Raw genomic sequence first — 27,276 nt, forward strand, 5'->3', positions numbered from 1 at the left:
CAAACAGCAGCTGACATTGCATCTAAAATCTAAATCAAGAAAATTCTGTCTCATCTCTTAGATGAGATCAGGGGCCCTCCTGACTCCTGGACCAGAGCCCCGGCAGGCCTGCGGAATAACCTGTGACCGTAGGTAGCCATCACGATAACGGCGAGGTTAAATACGGTCCGGCTCCACCTGAAAATGCGACACCTTTTTGCAAATATTTGTTTTTTGTCCACGCAAAACACGATGCACTAGCTTGGTTTTTCTGCAACATTTATTTACGTCACACACCATCAGAATACAGTGTTACTCTTCACAGAAGACCAATAAAACAAGCAAACAGAAAAAGAAAGATCAAATTAATCACTATGTATGTTGATCAGATGCCCAGGTTCCTGTCTGACAACTGTCTCACCTCACGGATAAAATGCCTCGAAACAACGTCTAATGGAGAATTGAGGTGTCTCGCACTTTGCTCTGCTCTAAACGTCTCCACGTGTGACATTTAAATACAGCACAGTGCACATTCCTGCACTGTTAACTAGATTATAAATTCGGTGCAGTGCAAGTTACCTTAGAAACAAATGGAAGGTAAGCAGCCAAACCCAACTTGGCGGTACAAATGAAATAAGAGCGCTGAAATTTGCAAATTTTCCTAAAACGTTCACCTGAACAGTAGCATGATCCTCAAATCGGCTTTCACGATTAAATAGTTGGACTACATGAGTGGTTACATAAATGATCTATAATTCAGGTGCATGTTTAATTCTTTTGAAGAGGATCTAAAGTTACACATGAAGATGACCGCTATCATCCCGAAGCAGCTCTATTTGTGCCGAAATGTATTTGTGTTTCTAGTTTATTTCCTTATACCGCACCGTGTAACATAAACTACTGTACTTTAGCTCTGAGACAGGTTAATATCTAATTTCACATGGGAATATAAGTAATATTAATGTGTTTTTAATGTCTACAATCAGCTCAGTTTTATGTACGAGGGTGACGAAGCGATTTATCACGTGGACTTCTAAAACTATTTCAGCATATTTGATGTTCTCTGGGGTTAAATGTCAATCAATACAGAATGGCAGTGAATAATGAGCATAAAACCAACAGGACGATGTGTTGCAAGCGCCCTCGGAAACCTCGGAATTGAAGTTCTTAGCCTAAATCCAAGTGCAGCCTTTAATTTAACATATAAAGAGTGTTAGTATAGCATGGGTTCAGAAGACCGGCAATCAATTTAATAAAAATGAAGAGAGAGAAATTGTGCACTCTGAGCAACAACAGCTACAGCATCAACAAGAAATAAAAATTAAAAAAACGGCAGTGCTGCTTCAAGCCACAAATCAATCAAAAGACCACAAAACAAAAGCTTGAAACTACAAGAACTTCTCCCAGCGCCGCACGTAATTGGCAGAAAATAACTTCAGAGCAGGTACCCCCCCCGAAATGCTTGAGTTCCCAAAAAAGCAAAGAAAGGGATAGATGCCCCGACGGCTCCACTAAGAAGAGAAACAGAACGATTCAGAGTGGTTCGAACACTCTCTGCATCGTTCTCACCAGCTCATCAGATCAGTTTTCTTTCGTGACGCTGAAAAAACCAGTGTTGTCGCAAATCTGCCCATTGATCACAGGTACGAGGCCCAGGACAGCAAATAAAACAAATAAAGAACATTAAGGTTTGTGTTTTATGTCCATTCTACCCATTTTTATTTATTTTTTGGCAGCTTCTCTTACTTAGCCAAAAACATGTGGACGCACTCACACGACTGTTAAACATTTAGAAACTATCAGCACTATGCTTCACCGGGAAATCTGTGTTTTTTTTAGGCTTTCCCTCATATTATAGAGCCTTGTGTAGAGATGAGCTTCCATTAAGCCATCGGGGCATTTTTAAGGTCCAATACCCTGCAATGATGCTTGCTTCACTGCCTGCAGCTTGATATCAGGGTTATGTGCATTCCAGTCAGATTTATGACCACTAAAATTAGGACTCTTTGGTGTTGAATGCCTCCAAACAGTTAAGAAACTAACGTTTCATTGTTTTATAAGATTTGTTTTAGGGCAATATCTTATGAGCAATATGCTAATATTTTTTTTGGCATAAATTCGACGAGAGGATAGATATTAATCTCCCATCTGTCCGTCAAATAATACGTTTCTGGCACGATAACAGGAAATCGGGGGGGAGATTAGTCTAAGCGGTTGGGTTTAAAAGCCTTCATTTAGTTTGGGTGGGGAACTTAAAATGAACAAGTTAACAAACTCAGGGTTTTTGGGGTGGGTGGGGGGTGGGGGGGTGCATCTATGCCAGCGGAAGGATCATCAGTGTCGGCAGGAGGAGAAGAGGAGGCCGGTTCCACGTTGCCACTGAGGGGATGGGGCGCTTCCTTTTGGGGCCGTTACAGAGTGGGGTGCTGCAGCAGGTGATGCAGACCGAGTTGAGCTTGCCGGTGCAGAACTGCTGGTAGCCAGAGGAGGCAATGAGGCAGGCCCCAGAGGATGCACAGGACTTCCGATAATGTATCCCTGCAGGAAAGACAGGAAGCACAGACTAAAGGGATGTCTGAACAGTTGCACAGCTTTAAGACAGACACTTGTAATACACGAGTCCCACAGAACTGCTGATTCATTTTCCCAGTTCTAATTAGATTGCTAAGATTGAACATGTAACTTTTAAGAATCCTTTGTTTTGCCCAGCTGTATCATTTTATTGCAGTCTCTGAGTTATCGGAGCGATCGGCTTCCAGTCTGCTCTTATTAACTGATATTTGTCAGTGCTGTATAGAAACACTTTGTATGATAAAATTGTAGCTTTGTATTGCACTCGAGAGCCGCTCACTCTGTTATCAAGTCATGCTTCTCCACAATGTTACACGTTTATGCTGCTATAACACATTATGGGCATCCTTATTGCATTATTCCTCCTGTGTTTTCTTTTGGCCACAAATAAAGTTTCCCCTGACAGGACAAAAACGGGCAAGTGTTTTGATTAAATCTAATTCTTTCCAGCAGAAGCTTGCATTATCGAAGAAAAGTTTGTGAAAGAGAAATATGTGCAAGCTGAGCATTTGTCCTCTCGGATAGTCTTTGTGTGGTGTGTAGAACAAGGAGACATTTCTAAGGAAGTTGGAGCCTGCTTACCTGTTGGTAAACCAAAGCATGAAATTAACCAACCATAGAATGGCTGCCCTTCTTTCCATTGCCTTTTGCAAGGACACCGCACAAAGCTATTGTTCCACAAGCTAAACACGTTAACAATTACAAAACAGCGTTTAACCTTCAAGCCATCTGCTGTCTGATATCTTTCAAAGGATAGAAGTACCATGGCCACACTGCCACAAACTCAAACTGCTGGAATATGTTTCAATAGCTTAAGAATTTTCACCAGCTTTTAAAACAGTTCATTTGGAGCATTAGTTTACCAATGTGTCTCCGATTTTAGACCAGCCGGGGCTCACGAAGTGACCACGAACTCGAAACACTTCCTTGTGTGATAATGGCACGTCATTTGAGAAATGTATGCGCAAATGCCACGGAAAGCAACAAGCTTCTCATCTATTGTCTTGGTTATGCAGGTGACAAAATCCCACCCCAGCTGGTGGTGACCATTGCAACACATCTGAAAAAAGCCTAAAAATAACCACGCACATTTAATCATATCGGGATCAACTTGTAGTTGATCGCAGACTACTTAGCATAGCATGCTAATCAAAATGAGTTGTTTCAGTTTTGCATAACCAAATTTATGTACCATACCGTTCGTTAACAATGTAAAATTAGAAGCAACACTATGCTAACATACTTAAGATAATGAACCAGAGCTAGCAAAATATGCTAATGCAGCACTTAAACACAGTGTTTTCTTGCTTTTCTTGTGTTTTTAATATAGCTGTAGTGTCCTGGCATGTGTGAAGGGATCTAAACGGACCCAAAGGAGGCAGGCGGGAAAGGAAAATATATAGACTTTTACTGACAAAGCTAAAAGCACTGCAGGGGAAGTAAGCTCATAACACATCAATCCAGAATAACGAGAACTAGGCAGGAACAAAACTAAACACAGCACAAGAAGGTAAATAAAAAATATGAAACAAAGATGGTAATCTGGTACTTAAAAAAGAAACCTAGAACTAGATATTCTTAGAAAGATAACAATGAACACAATGCAGGTGAGGTAATTGACAAATTAGGACCTGGTATGAAGTGAAAATGTAGGAGGTAAACTACGCAGAATACATAAGTAGGTAAGCTCTACCAAACAAAAGAAGAAGGAGGGTTAGCTAAAATGCAGAGGGAAAACTGGTGAGATAAACTAAAAAACGGAATATCCAAATGGTAAAGACAACACTAAAACAAATACACAAAAAAACAAAACAAAAAAAGTCATGAAACAAGCAATTTAGGTGAGAACTTTACGTAAGAATAAATAGAGCACGGATTCCTGGCTCCACGAACGATCAGAAACTGTAACACCCAAAGCAAACGTAGCCCGCTGTACATTCTTAGACTATTTTAACAAATATTTCCAGTGTGTTGTGAATAAATGCTGATATTCATCCTTCTTAGCACACTGTTAATTAATCTGTTCCCAGAAAAATTCTCATCTAAATGTGTTTTTTTTCTTACCACACGACTACTTCGAAGCTCTGTGGGGTTTTTTTTGTGTTACGCTACACAAATAATTCGCCACCGCAGCCTGTCAGCTGCACACTCAACGGACTGAACCAGTATATTCTTGCAAGGCAGCACAAGGCTAATCAAATGTTGCATCAGTTGTCATATGTGACAAACGAGCTGAATGTGGGGGTTCCAAGATATCCCCGTAAAACACTAGACAGTTAATCCTTTGCCTTTGGAATAACAGTAAAACAACTGCACAACACCAAGAGAGATATAAAAAACAAACATGAAAGTAAAAGCGATGGAGGGCAGCAATGTTTTTCGCCTTATAACGGTTTCACACAAGAATCTGCTAAAGGCCAATATCTAGCCTGTGAAATTGGGATTGCTGTAAAACTGCAAGTCCACACGCCAACTGATGGGTCTCTTTCTTTGAAGCTGAACAAGAATCAAAATAACAGATAACAATGTCTATTTCGCTGAACATCAAAGTGGGCCGTGTTGACCTCTTCTGCGGGGCCAGATATTTGGACACGAAGATTAAAAAAGGTATTTGGAGAAGGAGTGACAGCCGGATTCTTTGGTGAGAAATGTTGTTAGATAACTGACGTTCAACCTTAAGGAGAACAAGTATTAAAGATGCAAACATCTCAGATAATTTAATGAGCTGCCTGTGTAGAAGTGCTTGCATGACTTGAAAGACCAAAGCCTTATCAAGGCTCTTTTTAGCTGAGACTTCGATATTTATGTTACTAATCCCGCATCCAGTCAAGGTGCAGGAAAACCCAGAAAGCCTAGAACTCCACCGAATTCTCCTAAGCTTTTAATTTCAAATCAGAAACTGTCATTTTAATCTGTCACGAACAACGTGCTCTTGGTTTGAGGGACAGTCGAGGATAGTTTTTTGTAAAAATAGAAGACACCAACCGTCTAGAGGCTGCCACTGTGCCTTCATTGGACGAGACGACAACACAAAAATCAGGCTCTTACCATCAGGTTTGACCAGCACCTCCTTCTGACACATGTCCTGTACGTTGACCGTGCAGTTGACGATATACTCCGGTGTGGAGCAGTCATTTTGCTTCATCTCCTCGCACTGGTAACACTGGATCTGAAGGGAATATCCTGTGTGACAGAGAAAGCCAAAGAAACAGCAAAGAAAAATATATATGTATTCGGTTTTGCAGCATGTTGTGTTCTATGTTAGCTCTGCTTGGGCACTTTCTGGGTTGTTTGTCAAATGTCAAAGAAATGTGTTATGTAAAGTGTCCGTCAATTTGATTCAAATGCGCAGTTGTCTTTTTATTGCATATCAACGCCACGAAAGTCCAAGTTCATCCAATAAGAAACATATTTCTAACATTATTCATTATGCTTCGGCATTTATTATCATGAAAGATTCTAACATAACATGTTGTCTCACAAGCGATCCCTAAATCAAGAAGTTGTAAAAGTCAAAACTCTCACCAAATCTTCGAAGCCCCTCGAATGTTCACTGACAGACTGAAATATGAAAAATTGTATCTGCACAAACGTGGAAAATCCAAAGCACAACAAGGTAACTTAAATAGCTTTTTGTGATGTTTGCTGAATCTGAATGTAAAATCTAATCCCTTTGGCTCCTTCCATCGCATCTGATGTGATTAGCAAGAAGCCTCAATGACGGAGAGAAAACAAACAATCAGAAGGAAAAGTCTCTAACTTGTGTTAATCACTGCAACTTTTACTGCTGGGGGAGCTTTGGAGTCAAAGCTGAAGCACAGCAGAGAGGGAGAGAGAGAGAGAGTGAAATGTTCAAGCCCACGTTCTTTTTTGCCAAAGTTTTTTGGTGATTTAAACGTATAGATGCAATAGCTGAGCAGCTTAATTTAAAGATAAATTCCAAGCTTGACCATAATAGGTTAGTTCAGCTTAGCTTGAGTGGAAATAGGATGAAACAGCTAGCCTGGTTCTGTTCAATTCAAAACAAAGCACCGTCAGCAGCTCAAACACTCACAAATCAACACAACATGATCGGTCTGCTTCTATAGATTAAAAAAGGCCAAAAAACTAAAAAAAAAAAATTAATAAATTAGCCAGCATCTGTTATTTTAACACATTTGAATTAAGTTATGTTTAAAAAAAAAAGAGAAAAGTTAGTCTGGTGCCTGGTCACTGCACGCAAATCACACAAGCAAAACAGTCGAAGAAACACGATGAACAAATGTACTGTTTTTATTTTAAAGTGAAGATTGAAAAGCTTAACTTTGTTCACAATATATGAATGTGTGGCATTCGGTCTAGATTGTTCGGGTAAACCGAGTCTGTTTTTCTTTATGTTGCAGGGCAGCATCGTTAGCGTTTATTCACAGAATCCCCTGATCGCTCTTTGTCAGTTTTCATCCTCTCCTGGAGCTGGGCCGTGTAGGTTTTTATTTTGCTTTTCCCCATCACCTCTCGGGGTGCGCTCGGCCCACATATGACTGATGGCACTCTGCACGAGAGTGCAATGTCATCTTCTATCTTCTGCGGTGTTCTGACATCACGCCTGCAAGCAGGAGGACAGGGCCAAGGCCTCCCCGAGTTTACAAAGCACATAATCTTCAGCTGGTTTTATTGGCATCTCATGAGTGTCAACAGAGAGGTTATAAATTCACACACTGAGCTGAGATGAAGCCATAAAATCTTTTTTTCTTTTTTCTTGTTTTAAATCAGCAAAGCACGGAGTGGCTCTTTTAGATTCACTTCTAACCTTTGGATTTTTAGGTGATAAAGCTCCATTTACAGTACAAACTGACAAAAGAGCGAATGACCCACTTGCGTAATCAGTCCCCGAGTTGATAATAATAACATAGAAAAAAAAGAGTCCTGTCTGGCACCGCATCTTTCTGCACATTCAGAGCTTTTTTATGGGTTTTGATTTGGATGCTTTTACTGCTGCCTGGATGAGCTTTTCTTATTGCCCAGAAACCTCATTGAGTTGTAGGGTTAGGGTTACGCTGGCCCTGCAAAAAAAAAAAAAAAAAGAAAAAAGAAAAAAAAAAAGGGCAAGACATCTGCAGAAAGCAAAGTGAGACCTACAAAGGAGAAAGTGTGAAGGCTCAGAGTAAAAAGACGCGGCGTCTGCAGACAAAGCTGTGAAAATCCCATGCAAGGCTGTAGTCAGATTAGATATAGCAGCATCAAAAACAGGCGTTCAATCAAAGACAAAAAGTCTTGCAAACAGGCCTGCCCTTTCTTTTCCAAATATCCCACCCAAGCTATCAGTCCCCACGGACAGACATGAAGGGTGTAATTATTACGATGGCAAGAATCATTTATCCAAAGTCGAACAGCAGCAACTGATAAAGGTCTGCTCGTCTCGACGCATCCGTAATTAATGTAAACCAAACAAATACCTGAAACCTCCATCCATCACCTGGAAGGAGACTGGGGAAACTGGTGCAGCATCCAACCTCAGACCTCGGCTTATCAGTTAGAGAAAACTGCTCGACTTATATTCTTTACTTCGGCAAAAAAAAAAAAAAAAAAAAAGAGGAGAGGTTGGTGCAGAGAATAGCAAGAGAGTAACATTTTTGAAATATTTGGAAACAGGATCCTCTTGTGTTTTTGGCAATATAAGCAAAACAAAAAAAAAACAAACAAAAAACGAGGCGCCCTCCTCTTTCTCAACACTTACCCAGTCTAGAGGAAAATGAACCATTCAAAGCAAACGCAGAAAGGAGCAGGAATACTTCAGGTAACGTACATGGGGTTTTCAGGAGGCTACATGACCGTCAGTTCCAGGCATTTTCTCAAGCTTTAAATTTCTCCAAAGAGAAACTGCACCCTGCTGAAGGATTTAAGGTTCATCCGCAAAAAACAAACTGTTACCAAAGAACACTACCACTGCTTTCTGATCTAACCAATAGGAAATAAAGTTGTATCCATTTTGGAAGAGTGTACCGTGTGGGGAGCTGTTAAAACTGTCCCCACCGTGTCACGGAAAGCTACAATAACGAGAAATGTCAGCACTTGCGTCTCCCTGTTGCGCGCCAATGCAAAAGAAAGCACTCAACGGTGCCCGAAACGGGGGGCTGCGGTCTCAAGTTGCACCTACCTGCGTCGAGAAAGACTCCAAATAAAGTCGCAAAAACGAGCAGACGCATCCTCTCCCAAGTAACGCCAAGAGGAGAAACATCAGACCACAAGTTCAGGAGGAGGGCGCTCGGAGGAGGTGGAGGGGAACCCGCCGCGGAGGAAGCCCAGATGCGCATCCGCTCATTCTCTCGGCTTGGCTGATGTGAGAGTTCCGCTGAAGTGGGAGCCTGCGCGCAAACGCCACTGGAGACGAATGAACCGCGAGCGCAGAAATCATAAAGCGTACCACGTGACGGGAGCTGAAATATGCATATCTCACACTCTCCTCACGCACTGCTAAAAATCTAATTACTCATCGACGACGGCCTATAAAAAAAACATCTAGTAGGCGAATATTTCACCTTTAAACACCACGTTCTATGACTTATATCTCTTTATCAGCACTCTGGTGCGCCAGTGTTGAGGAGCTGGAAGAAACAAAAATGATCCTTCTCATTCTACAAAAATGAACATTTTGATATAAACTACTTCATAGTGATTCCATATACCAAATTAACACCGAACCACCACATCTTGTGGCTGTGAGGTTTGACCAACCTCTCGCACGACATGTATAACAGCGGGTTTTATTTTCCTCTCAACTTAACATAAGAGAAACCTCATCATTCCAACACAAATCCCGTTTTACCCCCACTTTAAACATGATCAGCCTCGGTGCTCGTGCTTTGTGATCGTCAGTCAACAGCACGTGTCTTCCAAGCGTGCGTAAACTCACTGCGTTTACTCAGAACGCGCGTAAATAGCTCATCGGGGGACTAAATAGTGGGTATGAATCCCTCCGCGGTGACGGGGCAGTGAAACGGCGGTCACACGCCAGAAATATTTTGGTTTGCCCAAAACCTTCATTTTTCCCACCAAGGGAAAGAAAGAATTAATCAATCCTCCAGCACAAATGGCGCAGCAAGTTTGCGCCATTTGTGATTACCTGAAACAGAAAGACACGCACAGCACTGCAGCTCAGCTTGAAATAGGAAATAATTTCTCATATTTATTTAGGAAATAATTACATAAAATATAGCATTAAAGTCTAGTGTAACAGACAAAATTGCACACAGTAATAATAATAACAATAATATCAATAAGAATTACCAAAGTAACACTGCTGGCAACCGCTTCTCTTTACAAAGGAACCAGGAACATTTAAGGAAAGAGGTGAAGCATGACAATCACACTACGTATAGTCTGACAGTACAAAATGTGGGTATAAATACTGGACATCTAGAAAAATACACAAGTCCTCTTCACACTCTTTTCATACAGTATTAACAGTTTCATAGAAAAAAAAGAAAAAAAATTGAAACACACAGTCGGCTCTGTTGATTAGCACCAGCTGGTCAAATTCCAGACAGAAATTTGGCATAACTCCACCTAAGGTTCAATATGTCTTGAGAATAAAGTGATAAAATAGTTTAGCATTAGCTCTTATTGATCAAAATAAAGATTTCATTTCAACGAGAAACCCTAAAGAATTCCATAGGAAAAGATGCATGCTAATTTCAAACAGTAGACTTAAAAACCTTGGTTGAATGATTGGCAAACAATTTACATCTTTCTTTCTTTTTTTTTTCTTTTTCCTATTTGCATATATATCGATCAGCAATGCCCATTCTGATATTAACTTATAGCGATTTTTATTTACAACATAATATACAGAGAAGAAAACTGAGGTTTGGAGAGGTCAGGTTTGCTGCGATGCTACATGAGACTGAGAGCTAGACTGTTTGGATTATGGAGATTCTTTTTTAACAGGAACTCAAAAAGAAAAAGAATATTGAGTGTTATTTATACGTGTCCTGATTGGTGCGCTTTAATATTTTACAATCTTCGTGAGTCCAGTATGTTCCCTGAGCTACCGACAATGACAGTGGGTTCAAGCTAAAACAGTTGGTCGTTTCTTCTAAAAGTGTAATTTGGACGCTTAAAAACCAACCCGACCTTGTGGCAAATAAAGAAATATTTGCAATACAAAACGTACGTTATCCGATGCAGTTGGACTCAAATCGTCCGATTCATTCTTTTTAGTTTGTGACACCCCAGCAAGCTCGAGTTTATTTGCTGCTGTGAAAATGGAGCTTTCTCAGAAGTGGCAGGCATTGCCAAGCCAAGTCGTTGTCAAAAACCTAACCAAGTAGTTCTTGATGCTTAAACCACCCGAGAAGTCATTGATGACTAAACCTAACCAAGTAGTTTTAATGGCTAAACCTAACCGAGCGTAAAAAAAAAATTACCTTGCCAAACAAGCCACAATCCACACACCGTCAGACTAAAAGTTGTGTTTTATTTCATCACCACGCCTCCAGCTCACTACTGAATGCTTTGTCCTTCTTTAAATCTGCAAAACCTTGAAATATCTTTTTTTTCATGTCCATGTACACAAAAACCAAAAATTGGTTGTGCTCAATAACACGAATCAACAGATAAAATTGGTGATGATGAAATTGGTAAAAAGAAAAAAAAAAAAAAAGGCTATTGATAAATGTACTGGGTGGCAACACTTGTTGTCGTCATTAAAACAATGAGTGTCGGCGAATTTTGTTCACTTTTATAACGTTTCAGGGGCGTTTCCCTCGTGTTCAATTTTACTTGCCACGAATCGGTCAAAATAACACAAATTACCGAGATTAAAGTAAGTGAAAACAAAAGTGAAAGGAAAGATATTTTTTTCAACATTGCGCCAAAAAAGAAGTTGAAAACACGCGAACCAGGTGTCAATGTTAACTTTTACGGTTCCCCTCAGGCAGTTCTTGGGCAACTTCAATTAGCATTACTTAGCAGCGATATATAAACTGACACCTTGGGTTTAAAATGGAGGTTTTCAACAAAGACTCTGCCGTTGCTGCCCACCAGTGGCACATTTGCTAAGCACTGTTTGAATAATCATTGACTCCTTTCAAACTTTGTACAGAATTCGTTACAGTGCAATGATAAGAAGTACCCCAGCATGGGGGAGAGGATAACCAAAGGTTGCATGGAAACAACCTTGCGTATTGCTGCCGAATCCATCATAACCAGAGTCAAACTACTTAAAGGCCTGGTTTGTGTTGAGGTTTCATCCTCGTAGTTCCAACTCCGGCTCGACTAAGTGCTTTGCATTGTATGCAGAGAGTAACGGGCTCCTACTGTCGTGGCAAGGCTCTTACTCTTTTCCAGGACTAGCGAAGCCTGAGTCCGGAGAAGATTAAAAGCAAGTTGAGACAAAACCAACTTAACCACTGACCCAGTCACCTAAGTAGAACATTGCTATTTCACATTTCCGGAAACCACAGATCATACAGTTTCTCTGTAAATGCTCTGACAACATGCGCTAACACATTTTGCCAGCTATAACATAAGTTTTCATTAGAGGTTGGAGGGGCAGTAGAGGAATAAGCTGCTAGATCTTCGAGTCAGACTTTCTTTTTCTTTAGTTTCAGATACCACAGTACCGGCCTTTTGCAAGTACCTGTGTCAGACCAACATTTTCTTTTCTTTTTTTTTTCCTTTCGTTTTCACTCTTTTTGGACTCTTTTGGTTAAAAACCGGTTCATTTTAGGCTCCAAAACAACTCGGTTCAATTCACTTGGTTAGGTTTAGGTGGTTTGGCACAAAATAGGAGCCTCCAAAACTCTGCATGTTCCTCTTCATGTATGAGGTGCGAGTTAAAATGGGATTTCTTGCAGAAAATGTTAAGATTATTACATCAGTGGTTTTCAGAAACTGCCTTCGTGACTGGGATGACAAATAAAAAAAAATCTAAAGTATGCTTCCTTGCAAAAGAAATGCTAAAAAGGTGGTTTTTAAGGGCTATCAGAGGTGCAAATCTACCTGAAAATCCCTCTCATAGGCCAAATGTACCCTTAAACATCCAACCCATTAATACATTGAATGTAAAAAAAAAAAAGACATAAAAATAGCTGACAATGGCCAAGAACACAACCAGTCTTCGATGTGACATTAAAAACCGAAACTCAGCAAGAGATCGACTGTCCCTACTGCCCTGCTTTCTCATACGTCATTGGAGCCTTGGCTGGTGCAGGAGGAGAAACTATCGTACAGCGAGTCACTGAGGGAGCCCGCGGGATCCGCCCCGGGCCTGCTCACAAAGCTGGAGGAGGAGGAGGGCTCGTCCGCCTTGCTGCAGCTCTCCCTGCGATTCACCGCATCTGCGTGGCAGTCGCCTCTGAGACCACCCAAGCTCCCGTCCGGATACAGGCTCCCGGAGCTGCTGCGATTCAGTTTGTTTAGGGACTCCAGCGAGATGTCGAGAGAAGCTGGCTGGCTGGGATCGACGGGTATCTTCTCCGCGGGAACGTCCTGCAGAGAAAAGAAAAGGAACTCAGAATCAACAGAGAACCCCACAAACACATTATTTTTCCACAAACTAGAGCGGGCAGCGGGATCTCAACCTGCGGTGAATGTTGATTTCACTGCCAACAGAAGCCCGGAACCCCGCATTTGCTCGTTCTGCTTTCAAATGACAAACAGAGAGACGAAACTCCTGCAGTTGTTGTCCTTCAAAGCAATAAGAGCGACGCCGCTTGAGAGCGTGACAGATTTTTATCACGCTCGACAACTAAACGCATGTCTTGAGTGTTGGCGGCCACGCATCTGTGGGCTTGTGGGCTCCCTCGCTCTCCCTGTCATAATAACTGAATTGTATTATCCAGTCTTCTCCATAGATTAGCATAGAGGGATATGATACTCTTGGGTAATGTCATGTAATCATAAAAATAAAACAACCTGCATTCCAAACCGCTTCAATTAGCAGGAGCACTTCAGTCTTGAGGGCGGTGCTGACATTCGTGACAGTCCCCAAAGTGTTATTGTGAGTCTTATCACCAGACCGGATTGTGTAATCACAGCTAAGCCTGTTGGACTCTCAAGGGCGCACTCCCTGTAGGCAACTCACTGGTGATTAAACTCAGCAACAAAAGTGCAAAAGTCTGCATTAAGCAGCTGCTGCAACCCCAATATGTCCACAGAGGGGAGCAAAACTGAAAAAGTCAGAGGCTGCTGATGATGTGCCAACTTTGAGCGTCCTCGTGTATGTCTCAAATGGTCCTTTCACAAGCTAGTCACCGTACCAGTCAGCCCTCACCCCTTCTCTCAGAGTAGCTGCTCCCTTTTCTTCAGCCAATCGAGACCCGGGAGATGTCGCGGCAGCTACCTGGCACGCCATGAGTTGCAGTGGATAGGCAACCCCTCGGGAACGGTGCTAGCCCCAACCGTTTAGCATTTCACCGCAAGGCGACGAGCATCAAAATGCCTGCATCAGTAATATAGGGCTGTGAGGGTGTTGGTAACGGAGGCAGGAGGTGTGTTTTTTTTTTTTTTTTTGCTCCCATCAAGTCGGCAAACGCCTGATCAAAAATTACGGGATGTTTACAAGAAGGCCCTGCACATTTAGCCAAATAAGGCTGTGCCACCATATTTGCCTGATCTATTTGCAGCTGTTCACAGAAACACACCAGATTCTTGTACTTAAAGGGATAGTTCGCCTCTTTTGACATGAAGCTGTATGACATCCCATATTAGCAATATCATTTATGAACATTTTCTTACCCCCTGCTGCGTCCTGTGAGCTGAGTTCCAGCCTCGTTTTGGTGTTGACGAAGGTAGTCCGGCTAGTTGGCTGGGGTCCCGAAAATAAAGCGTCTTGCTTCTCAAAACAATATACGTTCAAAAGAGTAATACATTTGCATCACAAAATCGTTCTCCAGGAAAAAGTCAGACCTCACAATCGCTTGGCGCTATTTTCTCTCCCTTCATATCACTGCGTGCAGCCACCTAGCGATAGCCGCACCTGTTACGGTGTTTACTGCTCGGAAGCAGGGAGTGCTCGGTCTGCACTTCGGTCTGCACGGTTTACACGGCTCGTAGTGATACGAAGGAAGAGAGAAATAGCGCCAAACGATTGTGAGGTCTGACTTTTTCTGGCTTCTTCATGTCAAAAGAGGCGAACTATCCCTTTAATGTCATCAGGGCCGAGCTAAAAACGGAATAAACTTGTCGCTACGGCAAAAAAGACTAGAAGAAAACCTGACAAAGAATGCCTCTGTGCCTTCTGTCAACTCCTGCCCGAGCAACATTAAGTTGCAGCATCTGTCTGTGTTGTTGGGCAGCGACTGTAGGTGCAGTGAGAGGAAACAATAGAGAGAGTTGTAGCAGTCCTGAAGGCTTGTTGGCTTTCTCCCCTATCGGCCTCCTTAGCGCATTCATCTGCCAGCCCGGGTGAGAGCTATTCTGTGATTAGAGGGCTGCAGGACCCTGAGGCACTGAGTGCCGAGACCTATTGGAAGTGCACAATAAGAGCAAGACAGTTCGAGGATTTCCGATGGAGGAAAAAATATATAGTGCACCTAAACTGATGTAGAATGCCGCATACCTCTGAAGGGCATTAAACTGGTTTATTGAGGCTTCTTTTTGGGCAGAGTAGTCACTTTAAAATTGGGAATCTCTGACTTTGTATTGGCAAAATAGAGCCGATACAGTTGGGTTTGTTTTTCTATTGACGCAATGCATGTGTGCGTGTATAACATGAACTGTGAACCTTACTCGGCAGGAAAACAAAAAAAAATCATAAATTTGTCAAGCGGGATCAGAAGCAAAGTTGAAGGGAAAGTGCCTAAAGGCGGCATTCGTCTCAGATTGCAGGTTCGACCCCAAATGAAGCGCAGGTTTTGAATGCAGATTAGCCTGGCTCGGACTTTATTCAAACCCCACACGCTGCTTTAATGTCAGATCAGTGTGTGGCCGTAGAAATCTCAGAGCCCGGAGAAAGGAGCGAGTGCACGACGTGACGAGGATCGGTGATTTCCAGAAGAGCTGTGCGAGAGTGGAGAAGTCCTGGCTTCTTCGGCTAACAAGAGGTCAGGCAAAAAAAAAGAAATAAAAAAAAAAGGAGGGGGGGTGCAATCACTTTGGATTGGATTTGATGGGCGAGGAACACAATTTACCAGCGAATCGAAGCCTCCCGGCGCGGGCCTCAGTACCGCCGGCAGGTGCAGCCGAAATGATGGCTGGACACAAGCTGACTGAGGCTGAAGGCAGAGGCTTCTAAGTGAGGGCTTCCAGTTGGAAAACAAATAGGCAATTGGTTCTGCATCAGATGTCAGTAATGGGATCTCTAAACTTGAATTCAATAGACTTGTTCAGGACAAAATCTCAGTGAGGGATTTTCATTGTAACTCGAGTAAGACATATCCCCCTCGCCTCCCTCTGCGCGGTTATGTATTTTCTTCTTCCTCCTTTGCGTTTCTTCGTAGAAAGTGTGCAAATAAGTTTGAATTCCTCAAATTTCTGAAGAAACCAAACAACCTTTTTGACATTTTAATTGACAGCTGATATTTTTCTGTGTCGGCAGCTAACCTGAGTGAGTAGTTAGACACCGATTGCCTGCCCGCAATAAAATCTAAACGGGTTCGAAGGGAGAGGGTGTAAGAATGGCGGATTTTGCCCATTTCAACGATGTCTCGGATAAAAAGAACGCAAAAAAGACATCCTAATGGTCCACGGACAGCTAAAATTCCCTGAAATTTGGTTTGCAAAGTAAGTCTTGGAGACATCTCGGCCTACTGAAGGCAATCACCAGTTCACATTTAGCCCACAATTTACCAGGATTTGGGGATATGAACAGAAGTAGCCACGTTTCTTAACATCTCCTCTCACAACTTAGTGGATAAAATAGCTCCACGGTCATACGTCAAACCACCGCGATATCATTTGTCTGATCTCGGGGGAGTTTTGGTCTGTGGGCCCGGGCCTACCGACCGAAATTAAAGACGAAATCCTTAAATCGTCCAAAATAATTGCCATTTCCTTTACATGTTCATATTCAGCCGTCCTCTTTTCAGTACATTCATGTAGCTTGCATCAAGACTGAAATTTGACAGTGAAAAACAACGCATTCTTTACTCGTTCACCCTCCAAAGGAAGAATAACTCGGACTCGATGCTCACTGAGACCCTCACGAGGGATGTGGGGCGATGAGCGGATCACCGAGGAACAAACAGTCGAGATTTACATTCACGAGGCCGGGCCGGCACTTCACCAACCTGATGTTGTCCCAGAGCTAGAGATACGCCAAGAAAAGATCTTTTTTTTTTTTTTTTTACGTTGTGTGCTTGTAAAAGTGTGGAGGAGGAGGGGGAGGAACAAGAAAACAAGAAAGACTTTCCACAGATGGAATTGGTTTCTTTTTTCTCCTCCTTTGCATGACACAATATTCATTTCCTGTAGACGGTTTCTGAATTCCCTCACAATGAGACTGCTTCTCTTGCTCTTCTGATCTTCCCGCCACCGATATCTATTTGTGCACGGACATAGATTTGGATATCCGGCGACTCAATTCAACTGAAAAGTTCCCCTCTCCCTCGCCGAGTAATCACTGCTCAAGGTAACAAGCTGTTCCAACGGAGGTGGATTTGTTCAACAGATTTGTTTTGGGGTGAGGGGAGAAGTTTGCCTTCGCAAGTATTCTGGCGTCACCTTCCCGCGGCGCCCGTATCTTTCTCGCCGTACAAAAGTAAAGCGTAAGAAAGAAACGAGGGGGGGGGTGATAAATGTCAGCGGAGGAAAGGACTTGGAGAGTGAGAAGACGTGATGGAAGTACGGACACAAAAGTCAACTGGGGAGAGAGACAAAGAGTAGCTTTAGGACAAACACAAATAGAGAGAGACAAAACGGAAAGTTCGACAAGGAGAGACATGTGGGGAAAAAGAGAGACTGTGGAAAGGGAGGATAGAAGAAGAAGGGGCGGGGGGGCCTCCGTTAGCAGCGCTGTCAGGTGCTGTCAGGATGATGAATGGGAGGCCAGCGTGGGCTGTGAGGGCTCTGATGGGAGCCGCTGAGCTTTACATCACTCTCCTGAGTGTTTGTGAAAGGTTATTAAAGGCGCTTAAATCACCTCGCCGTGACACGGGCCTGCTCGCAGCCACCAGACTTCCCCAAACTAAAGCCAATGACAGCGCCTTCGGAACTCGAGCGCTCCGCCAGCCACAACAAAAGGGAAGGCGGCCGCACAGGTACGGGTGTGCACAGCCAGGGGTGAGGAGGTGATGACACTCGGATAGATTGTCTTTCTCAGAAGAATAATGCAGGGTAAATGGGTTCAGCAGCAGTCATCCATCATTATGGTTGCTTCGCAGCTCTGGAATAGGGTAATGTCAGCATAATTCCAACTTTGGGCTCGCAGGAAAGCCCATTTCAACACCAACTTTAATCACACGACTTGTTGCATGCAATAATCCAGTCGGAAAAAGTTTATTTTCGACCGTTCGGAAGTTATCTTTCTCAATTTCCTCCCTCATTCCAAGAGAAAAACAGGGTCAAAACTACACAGAAAGTTTCGCGTCTATCCTGCCACCCCTCAGAAATGTAGCCCACCGTATCCAATGAAATGGCAGGTATGAGGAGCAGCTTTGCTTGCTGTATTTAGTCTCCTCGGCGTGTTAATGGCGCTGCCTTACCTGCCTTATGGGATCTGCCTTACCGCTGGGATCAAAATGAAAACAAAATCCCCCTTGTTTTTTGGGTTTTTTTTCGTTATGAAACGGAGACTCGGCCGATCGTGCTTTGGTGAAAACGTCTTTTTTTTGTTTCAGATGGCCCGAGCCTGAAAAGTTTCCGTTTTTTTTTTTTTTTTGTTCTGCAACACTCCGACGGAGTTGTTTCGGAAGACATGGTGGCAGCAAGGAAGCGATTTTGACCTCAGAGTCATCACTGACGGCATCTAGGGCAACGAACGTGTCGAATTTTCCTCGATTCAAGTTTGCCGTCACGCAGAAACATTGTTTTGAAACGTGTCAGAGATAGTTTCCATTTAATCCCCATGTACAGAGGCTATAGTCCTCGCTGCAGCTGGCCCCGGTTCCAATCCCGCATCGGACGGCCCTTTGCTGCGTGTTATTCCCCCTCTCTCTGCCCCCTGCTTCCTGTCTCTCTCCACTGTCCTATACAATAAAGGCATAAAAAAAAGATCAAGAATCAGCGCCTGACATAAGTTCAGATTTCCCCTCTACCTCTTGTACTTGATTGTTTTTTTTAAACGTTGTGTTGAGTCAGACCCTTTTCTTAGAGAATATGGATTTTTGTGTCAAGAGCCGGCGTTGGGGCAGCGGCAGCGTAAGTGAGGGGAGTTTTGCTGCCCCATAGAGCCCCCCCCCCCCGCGTGCAGGCTGAAGGCCATTTCATGGTCCCTGATCTTAATTTGTCATTCAGCAGCGTTAAATACTTGTAGGCAAATACCCGCTGACGCGAGAGGCCGAGGCGGTCGAAAGCAATTAGCCGGCCTCTTCTATGAAAATCTGCAAACAATTCCGAGAGCCGAAAGGAAAACCTGCAAACAACAATGTCAGGGGCAGAAAAAAAGGAAACCCGAGTGAATTTCCCCCCCTGGCCTCAGGAACCATTTCAGAGCTCAAGCTGACTTTGAAACCCAACCGGACTCGCTCTGACCGCGTGGAAAGCCTCCTCGCTGAAGTCTGTGACACGAATGGTAAAAATTCAATTTCTCTACGACTCTGCTCCAAGCAAACGAACACAATGTAGAAAGTCTGATCAAGGCCAAGTTGCTCCCCCCGCACCTCTCAGCACCTATTGTCTTCATAAAGAGCTGTGAGCTGCATTGCTTATTTTTTTGGGTTGAAGTCAGTGGAAGAAGCTGATCTATGTAGATATAGAGTGAAAAGTGTCTCGACTCCACCCTGGGTGTCATGAGAAACGTAACGAACCAATAAAGTCCTTTGTAGGAATCAACAGTACGCCTGTAAAGCAGCCTGTAATGAAGAAAAACCAATTAAGTGGATAATGAGCCACTTCAGTACTCACGCTGAGCCTGTCTCCAGCGCTGCCATCGATGGGCGACTCTTTGTGCAACAAGTTGTAGTGGGAAATCCTCCTGCTGTCCTTCTCCAGGTGCGAGAACATGTCGTGCTGGTAGAAGTCCATGATTGACAAGGATTTCTCGACACTCCGTCGCTTCAGGGTGCCTTCGTTCCGCTCGACTGTAAACGTAAGGAGTAAGTTTTAACCGAAAAAAAAGGTACAGAAAGTTTGTGGGGGAAACTGCACGCATCACTCGGTGGCAAAAAAAAAAAAAAACTGACCGGAGTCAGCCCTCTTCTCTCTGTTGACCGGGGTTCTGCGCGGTGAAGCCAAAACGCTTCCCTCGGGTTCGGTCTCCGTGTCGCTGCCGCCGCCCGAGTGCGTGCACACCTGAAAGGCTCTGTCCTGTGAACGGACAAAGAGACAAAGAGTCATTTCACAACAGATTACCCACCGTTGCGGAATCTGCGGTGAAAAGAAAAAGGTAAAGAATGCCCCCAGAAAACCATTAAAACTGAACGGTGCCCCTTCCCCACCTCGTCAGCATTTTTATTTTTTTATTTAGGCAATATCAAAGTAAAGAACACAGCTCCTCGCTGTTGAAGTCCGCGCGGAACCATTCAGTCCAGAGAGAAAGTTTGATTTTTTTTTAAGCTATTTTCTCTAGGGATGCAGCGATACCACTTTTTTTTCAAACCGATACTTGGATCTGAGTACTGGCCGATACCGAGTACCGATGCCGATACTTCTACCACAAAAAAAATGCAATGAATTGGAACACAGGTTTCGGTCTCACGAGCCTAACCACACTGTTCCTGATTAGCTCGACATCTCCCCTAGCCGCCAAATCTCAAAAAATACAACAAAAATGACAAGCCACCCTCTGATCGCGGTCTTTATGCAATAAATTGGTATCGGTTCATGGTATCGGTTAAGTTTAACGAGTACGAGTATATTAGAATAGTATCATCCCTAATTTTCTCTCTACCTTCGTATCACTACGGGCTGTGTAGACCGTGCAGACTGAGCGGGAAACACCGTAACAGGTGCGGCTGTCGGGCAGGTGGCAGCACGCAGTGATACGTAGGGAGAGAGAAATAGCGCCAAGCGATTGTGAGGTCTGACTTTTTCCTGGAGAACGATTTTGTGATGCAAATGTATTACTCTTTTGAACGCATATTGTTTTGAAAAGCAAAACGCTTTATTTTTTAAACCCCAGCCAACTAGCCGGACTACCTTCGTCAACGCCAAAACGAGGCCGGAACTCGGCTCACAGGACGCAGCAGGGGGTAAGAACATGTTCATAAATGATACTGCAAGTATGGGATGTCACACAGCTTCATGTCAAAAGAGGCGAACTCTCTCTTTAACTGCGTCTGAGATTTTTTGATTTCTCCAGCTTTCTACGGCCCTCCCGCCTCCCCGTTTAGAATACTGATGTTTGTATATCATCATGTAAAATGTGACCTACACCACACGCATCATGGTCCGTGATTTTCATCTCCCTCTCCACTTCTTTCTCTTTGTCCTCAGTGAAGTCACCGCGTTGGGCACACAGGCTCAGCCTCTTTGTCCTGATCGCATCTGTAAGTCGGAAGAGATGGAAGGGAAATGAGTCACGAGCTGGACGTGGGATTAGAAAGGATAAAAAAACCCAACCAACTACCTCCCGTTCGACGCACAACCGTCTTGCGTAAAGCACACGGACGGCAACGAAGCAAATCTCCCGTGGCAATGATTCACTGAGCTGCGAGGCTGATGAGCACATCTGTTCAACCAAAACCAATCCAACCCAACCGGCTGTGCATTCATAAACGGAGCCGCACCATCTCCTAACTACACAAGCATAATGGTGTCGGGCCTGTGCTTCTTCTGTCCACGGCTCGCGTCACCTCGTTATCTACTCTACCCACCGCCGTCTAATTGTCTCGCGTTCAGGGAAAAAGTGGCCACGTTACAATAACAGGCTGCTTTTGTCTCCGGCTGAAAAATGGTTCACCCCCCCCTTTAAACACTGTGTCTTTTCAGGCATCCTTTAACTCTACGTCGGGACGATGGCAAACACAAGAGAGTTAAAAGTGAGGACAAAGATTCACAGGAAACATTCAGACTCTCCTAATCACCTCGTTCCACAGGGGAGGGTCTAACTCCTGCCTCTGCAGTGCCACCGAGCGTAAAGTAGATGCAGCCTAATGTCCTGCAAGCATAAATCTCTCAGCATGATCACTCAGCCCCGTATGTGTGATTGTAGCTTTAATCATCCATCTAATTGCATCCTACCCACCAGCCTTCGAGGTCGAGGCGCCGGGCGCTTTTATGATATACGGCTGCGGCCGACGTGCTTATCTAATTGCATTTGTTGGTTTTCCCCCGGCGGGCGCGAGCGCACAGAGTTCGGCGCCCTCAGCTGAGTATCAGATGTCAGTGTTGATGCATTAGCCTCTGAATTAGCCGAACAGCCAAGGTTCTTCGTTTTAATCAGAGTTTAATAAACCAAACGACTTCCTCTTGTCTGCTTGTCTGAAGCACTCTGGAGGAAAATGCGTTCCCATAAAGTACGGCGACGTTCCATATTTCATTTGACTCCTGAAAGGTAAACAAGCTGTCTAAGGCTTTCAAGGCTCCTTCCAGCCATCCAACATGTTAATTGTGGGTTTAGAGACATAACAATTAATTTTGCCCTTTGCCCTTGAACGAAAGAGCCATCCATTTCCTGAATGATAACTGACCTGAAGATGCCAGTTTGGGCAGTCGACTCTGGGTGTCCTGGTTGTTTCGGCTGCAGGTCACGGCGGGGTCGGACAGGGAGTGACCCATGCTGCTGGTAGGGGCGTGCGGGTGGGTTTTTGGAAGGGAAGGCACTTTCACATCGGGTTGTGAGGGATCGGGGTGAGAAGAGGGAAGCTCTCGATGGAGCTCGGAGGAGCCCGCGGTCACCCCATCGGGGCTGGATTCAGATTTGGGGATGTGGCGACCGCTGGCCCGGGTAACAGAATCGGGGAGGGGGAAGGTGCCGATGCCACTGTCCAGGGTTCTCATCTGACAGCCGGAGCCTAGAGTGACAGTGAGAGGAGTGTGACGTCTGGGACACAACAACGAAGGAAGGATAAAAGGAAGACTTGGATTTACATGCAGCGGAAGGGGTTGTGAGTAAACAGGGAATCTAAAGCAGGTTCAGTTGGAAAGGAGAGAAAATAAAGCATCAACAAAGAGCTGACGGAGGCAGTCCTAATGCTGTTATATAAAGTCAGAATACACAAGAAACAACACAAACAACACAGCAACTCTGACTTAAACCCAGTCTTATGACAGACTGAAACAGTTCAGGGGACCTTCATTCTTTTTATGACAACATCCTACATCTCTGTTCCATGCTTTTCGACTGCACTCTCACCCGTGAATGATTTACAGCAATTTACCGCCATGGACTGTGACACCACTACAGTACACAGTGGACAAATGCACATATGACATGTTTTTCGGTGAGGCTGGGCTGCTGAACTAAACACACAGCTGAGTTGTGGGTTTGTTGCACTGCATACTGGGTTGTGTGTTAAGGAGAAATGACAGCCAGTAGGAACAGATGGGACGGCATTTAAAAAAAAACAAAAAAAAAACACGGCGCCTTGACTCAGGCTGGAACAGATGGACAGCCTCTCAACTCAGCCGAGGTCCTCGTAACTGTGAATGCTAATGGCCAGAAGTTACGTCTGCTTGTTATTGTGCTTCACAACTTTGAGCAGAGCTCCACCGGAGCAGGGCAGGTTGAAACTGAATTTTTACCGCATCTTCCACTTGTTGGGGATGACGAATCCTCTCGGTTCAACCTCTTCAAGCTATCAAATCTTTTTTTCCTATTTTGCAGAGAGGGGTTGTTATTGAGTAGCTCTGCTTCTTAACCGTATACCCTTGACTAAAGTGGATACAGAGGCTCAGGCTACAGATTAAAGTTTGCTGCGAAGACTCTCTTGCATTGCAGTTACAACCCAATTTCCAGAACAGTTGGCATGCTGTGTAAAAAGTAAAAAAAAAAAAAACATCTCATAAACCAATATCTTCTTCACAATAGAACATATACAACTTTCCCGAATGAAAGGGAGGCATATCACCATTTTGTGAAAAATATTAGCTCATCTAGCGGCAAAAATTGGGACGTTAGAAACAAAGGGCAGGGGTTCTTCAAAAAAAAAAAAAAAGCTAGAGGAACGTGTCGTAACTAATAAGGTTCATTAGCAACAGGTCAGTCACAGGATTCGGCGCGAAAAGAGCACCTTAGAGATGCAGAGTCCCTCAAAAGTAAAGAAAACTGAGGCTACAAATTGGAGAGCAATCTGAGTCAAATTGTTACCATTCACAGTACTTAATATCATCGTGGAGATATCTCTGACCACAGGTCACTGCGTTAAAAACAGGCACGGGACAACATGGAAAACTGTTCCGTGGTCAGATGTAAGTGTAACTCGAGTTTGAATGAATGAAATCATGGATGCCGCATCCTTTTGGCTAAAGAGGAGAGGGACCATACTGCCTGTTATCAGCACTCAGCTCAAAAGCCTGAATCTCCGATGGTGTGGGGGTGCATAAGTGCCTACGGAACTGGCAACGCACACATCTGGAAGGGACGCCTCGATCGCCGAAACGTATGCTCCCATCCAGGCGACATCTTTTCCAGGGAAGGTCTTGCTTATTTCAGCAAGACAATCCTACAAATGCACCGACTGCTGTTAAAGATTGGAGGGGAAGCTTCATCCCACGATGGCATCTAACTCGAGATGAGCTAATAGTTTTCAGGAAATAGTAGAATTCTCTCTTTCGACGTGTGATGTTGGTTTTCCTCGTTCTACGGTGAATAAAACTTTGAACGAGTGCATTCTGCTGTTGTTTGAATTTTTCACCGCGTCCCAACTTTTTGTATGTTTGTTTGGAGCTGTAGATTTAAATTCGTTCTTTAGAATCACTTCATATGTTGATGAAGATCCCATAGACTCATAAGTCAGAATTCTTGCTCACACATTCAGCTTTTGCTCTAATTTCTTCTGACGTTCAGCGGGGTCGTGTACACGTAGAAGCTGTGAAAACGACTCGCACGGCTACAGCATGTTCATCACACAGATGGCCTGTTGAGTCACTTGAAAACAGTTACATGTACCGGAATTAAACTGAAATCTAACCGCATGTGTTCACATAAATAATACACACACATGTACTCGTGTGTACAGGAAGAGAAACCGTAAGGGAGCCATAAATTACACAGCTGTGTAATTGAATGCCAAGCCCGGCAGTTCAAAATGCCCTCTATATCCAAACTATAACAAGGTCCACAGTAATTCTACCTGGCGGCAACGGCGACTGGACGCAATCTAGTTTTTCATGAGCTCCCTATCACTTCTTTATACAACCTCCAGGGTTCAAAGGGAGAAAGCTGGTTAGCTGATGCCTGCACTGTGTGAAATTGGCTTCATGCAATGAACAGGCATCAAAGGGAAAGCACGGAGTCATCATCGACGACAAAAAAAACCCCGGAATTTTGGACGGGGCAATCAGATGAAAACGCAGCAGCAAATTGACACAAATTGTAAAGTCACATTCCCACAATAGAGACAAGTATCTGAGTCATTAAAGCACAGATCCAGGAGCACAGTTTGCTTCTTTTTTTTTGTTGTGCGGCTCGCTCGAAGCCATCAAGGAAGTTTTAAACACCAGGTGAAGCAGTTGCTAAACGACTCGCATTGATAAAAAATGGCAATAAAGCCATGCTGATGTATTAGGTTCGTTCTGCGCTCCTGGGCCAGTCAAAATGTTGTTTACCGTTCGTGCCTGGAGGGAAGTTCTCCGAATATACAGTAGCTGACTGGAGCAGAGTGAGAACTGGAGAGCCCGCATTCATAAAAGGGGAGCCTGGATTCTGCTCAAGCTGCTTGCATCACAGACTGTCTGGAAGTAAACTATTCATGTGATTGATGTGTTTACCAGGCATCAAGCCTGTGAGCGCCTGCACATGTGGGAGGAGGAGCCACAGCTGCAACTTTTATGAAATATTTTATTCATGCTGTTTTGGAAGTCCTCAGCTGGCAGAATGTGAAAGGAAGAAAAAAAAAAAAGGGAGAACGCAGAAACAATTAGACGGCTCTCGCTCGCGGTGCGATGAATGTGACCCGCCACGAGCCGTCTGTCACACAGCAGCATGGAGAGCGCCCCGGAAAAAAAACGATTTGCTTCAAAGTTGCTTCAAAGCTGAATCTTTAATCAGGCTTCTGCAGAGACTATTCCCATCAACACTCAAACGGTTTTCCTTCAATTCATATCTTTTTTTAGATTTCTATTCTTAATGTTGTCCAAACGATTGCCCCCTTTCCACATAAACACACGTAAGGAAGGTTTGGTCGATGGCGTTGATCCGCAGACACTCGTTTGACACCCAGGTATCACTCTTCTCTTCTTCTTCTTCCATTCTTTTTAGGATTTCTTTTCTTTAACGAATGTTTTAACTTGTCGAGTTCTACAAATTGGGACATTTGGCATGTGTGCGCCAAGACTACAACGAAAAACTTTATTTTTCTGAACAGAACTGTGACCATAAGAGTTCAGCCCCAAGCTATGAATAGAGAAACTGTTTTAAACATGGAGCTGGATCACAAGAAATACACCCTGCATCTCTTCCTTGAGCTGAATTCAAATCAACAGCGTGAGTTTTTCCGATGCATCCGTTTTTTTTTAGTTTTTTTTTTACTTATGGAGCCAATAAGGCGTTGTAAAAATTGACCTGGGTGCTCATCAATCACCTGTCTGGAGTGTCGACACGCTGCAGCCGCTGCTGTTTCTCTACAGTAATGGTGAGTCGAGCAGAAGGAAATAAAATTACATAAAAAGAATGTAATTAGTTTGCTTAGAAGCAACAACCCCCCCTCCCACCCCGATGACTTAGTGGAATAAAATGCAGTAAGATTACTCCAAAATTCTTGGATTACCAGAGGTGTTTTCTGTTTTTGGCTATAAGTAATTCCCAAGCTCACCTATCATATGGTCTTGACAAGACGTGTCTGTGTTGTGTCCCTGCTCATTCTCCGCCTTCAGGTTGATCTTCTGCGTCACTAGAAGGGTCTAGAACACGAACAGATGGAGCGTGTTAGCGACAGAAACCTCAAAAATCTGGAAAAAGAACACTTGACAGCACATAAAGCATGGTGCACCACATGCGGTTACAAGAAAGTCTTTTACAGTGCAAATGAAGCATCTCTTTGTGTCACACAACAACAACAACAACAACACTTTACTTATTACTTTACATACACACAAAACTAAACAGGAACCGCCATTCAATCCCAGGGCTTCTAAAACCCGCTTTTAGCAGCAATAACTTGAAGTAAACTTGTATTCTGTGGGACATCGTCAGTCTCTCACATTCACTCACTTTGTCCCACTCTCCAACGTTAACCCGCGTTTGTGTTTGCCCCATTTTAAAGGATAACTGCGGTATTTTCAACATTAAGCCTCTTTTCTGAGTCGTCTGCAATGTTTTAGAACCCCCCTCACCCCTTTTTTGAATTTTACTGCTGTCTCCGGTATTTGCTTATTTGCTATTTTGATTCATCTCAACCTGCTTCAGAATGGCAAGTCATGTGCATGTCCAAAAAGGTCCGTAAAAGCACCATAAACGTCCGTTTTCAAAATCATCAACTCACCGGAGTGGTTACTGGTGTGCACTGGTAATCCATATCAAATTTCGTTGCGAAAAGTTGCTTCTGT

At 43.7% G+C, this 27,276-nt stretch overlaps 2 protein-coding genes across 8 annotated transcripts in view; both read right to left on the reverse strand.

Annotated features, from left to right (window-relative positions):
• Positions 1-241: 241 nt before the first annotated feature.
• Positions 242-8,933, reverse strand: LOC142391612 (ly6/PLAUR domain-containing protein 1-like). The gene is made up of 3 exons (XM_075477476.1): positions 8,687-8,933; positions 5,599-5,733; positions 242-2,517 (listed from the first exon to the last, which is right to left on the reverse strand). The coding sequence occupies exons 1-3, from the start codon at positions 8,841-8,843 to the stop codon at positions 2,294-2,296; spliced, it is 516 nt and encodes a 171-aa protein (XP_075333591.1). The 5' UTR covers positions 8,844-8,933; the 3' UTR covers positions 242-2,293.
• A 751-nt stretch (positions 8,934-9,684) lies between these two features.
• Positions 9,685-27,276, reverse strand: part of LOC142391613 (nck-associated protein 5-like) — a 156,230-nt gene continuing 138,638 nt past the window's right edge. For all 7 annotated transcript variants that reach the window (XM_075477478.1, XM_075477477.1, XM_075477481.1 and 4 more), the window contains 6 exons: positions 26,544-26,631; positions 22,260-22,583; positions 21,002-21,114; positions 19,812-19,935; positions 19,534-19,709; positions 9,685-13,020 (listed from right to left, as the gene is read on the reverse strand). In XM_075477478.1, the coding sequence (XP_075333593.1) occupies positions 12,712-13,020; positions 19,534-19,709; positions 19,812-19,935; positions 21,002-21,114; positions 22,260-22,583; positions 26,544-26,631 (1,134 nt within the window). In that variant the 3' untranslated portion in view covers positions 9,685-12,711. The remainder of the gene's footprint in view (positions 13,021-19,533; positions 19,710-19,811; positions 19,936-21,001; positions 21,115-22,259; positions 22,584-26,543; positions 26,632-27,276) is intronic.

The sequence above is a fragment of the Odontesthes bonariensis genome, chromosome 11 (genome assembly GCF_027942865.1).
Source record: "Odontesthes bonariensis isolate fOdoBon6 chromosome 11, fOdoBon6.hap1, whole genome shotgun sequence".
Classification (NCBI taxonomy): domain Eukaryota; kingdom Metazoa; phylum Chordata; class Actinopteri; order Atheriniformes; family Atherinopsidae; genus Odontesthes; species Odontesthes bonariensis.

Bases quoted from the DNA above. Each gene is read 5' to 3' on its own strand.
- LOC142391612 (XM_075477476.1), bottom strand. From the start codon at position 8,843: ATGCGCATCTGGGCTTCCTCCGCGGCGGGTTCCCCTCCACCTCCTCCG. The intron at 5,734-8,686 runs GTAGGTGCAACT...TCTGTCACACAG, and splicing joins TGGAGTCTTTCTCGACGCAG to GATATTCCCTTCAGATCCAG. The intron at 2,518-5,598 runs GTAAGAGCCTGA...TCTTTCCTGCAG, and splicing joins GGTGCTGGTCAAACCTGATG to GGATACATTATCGGAAGTCC.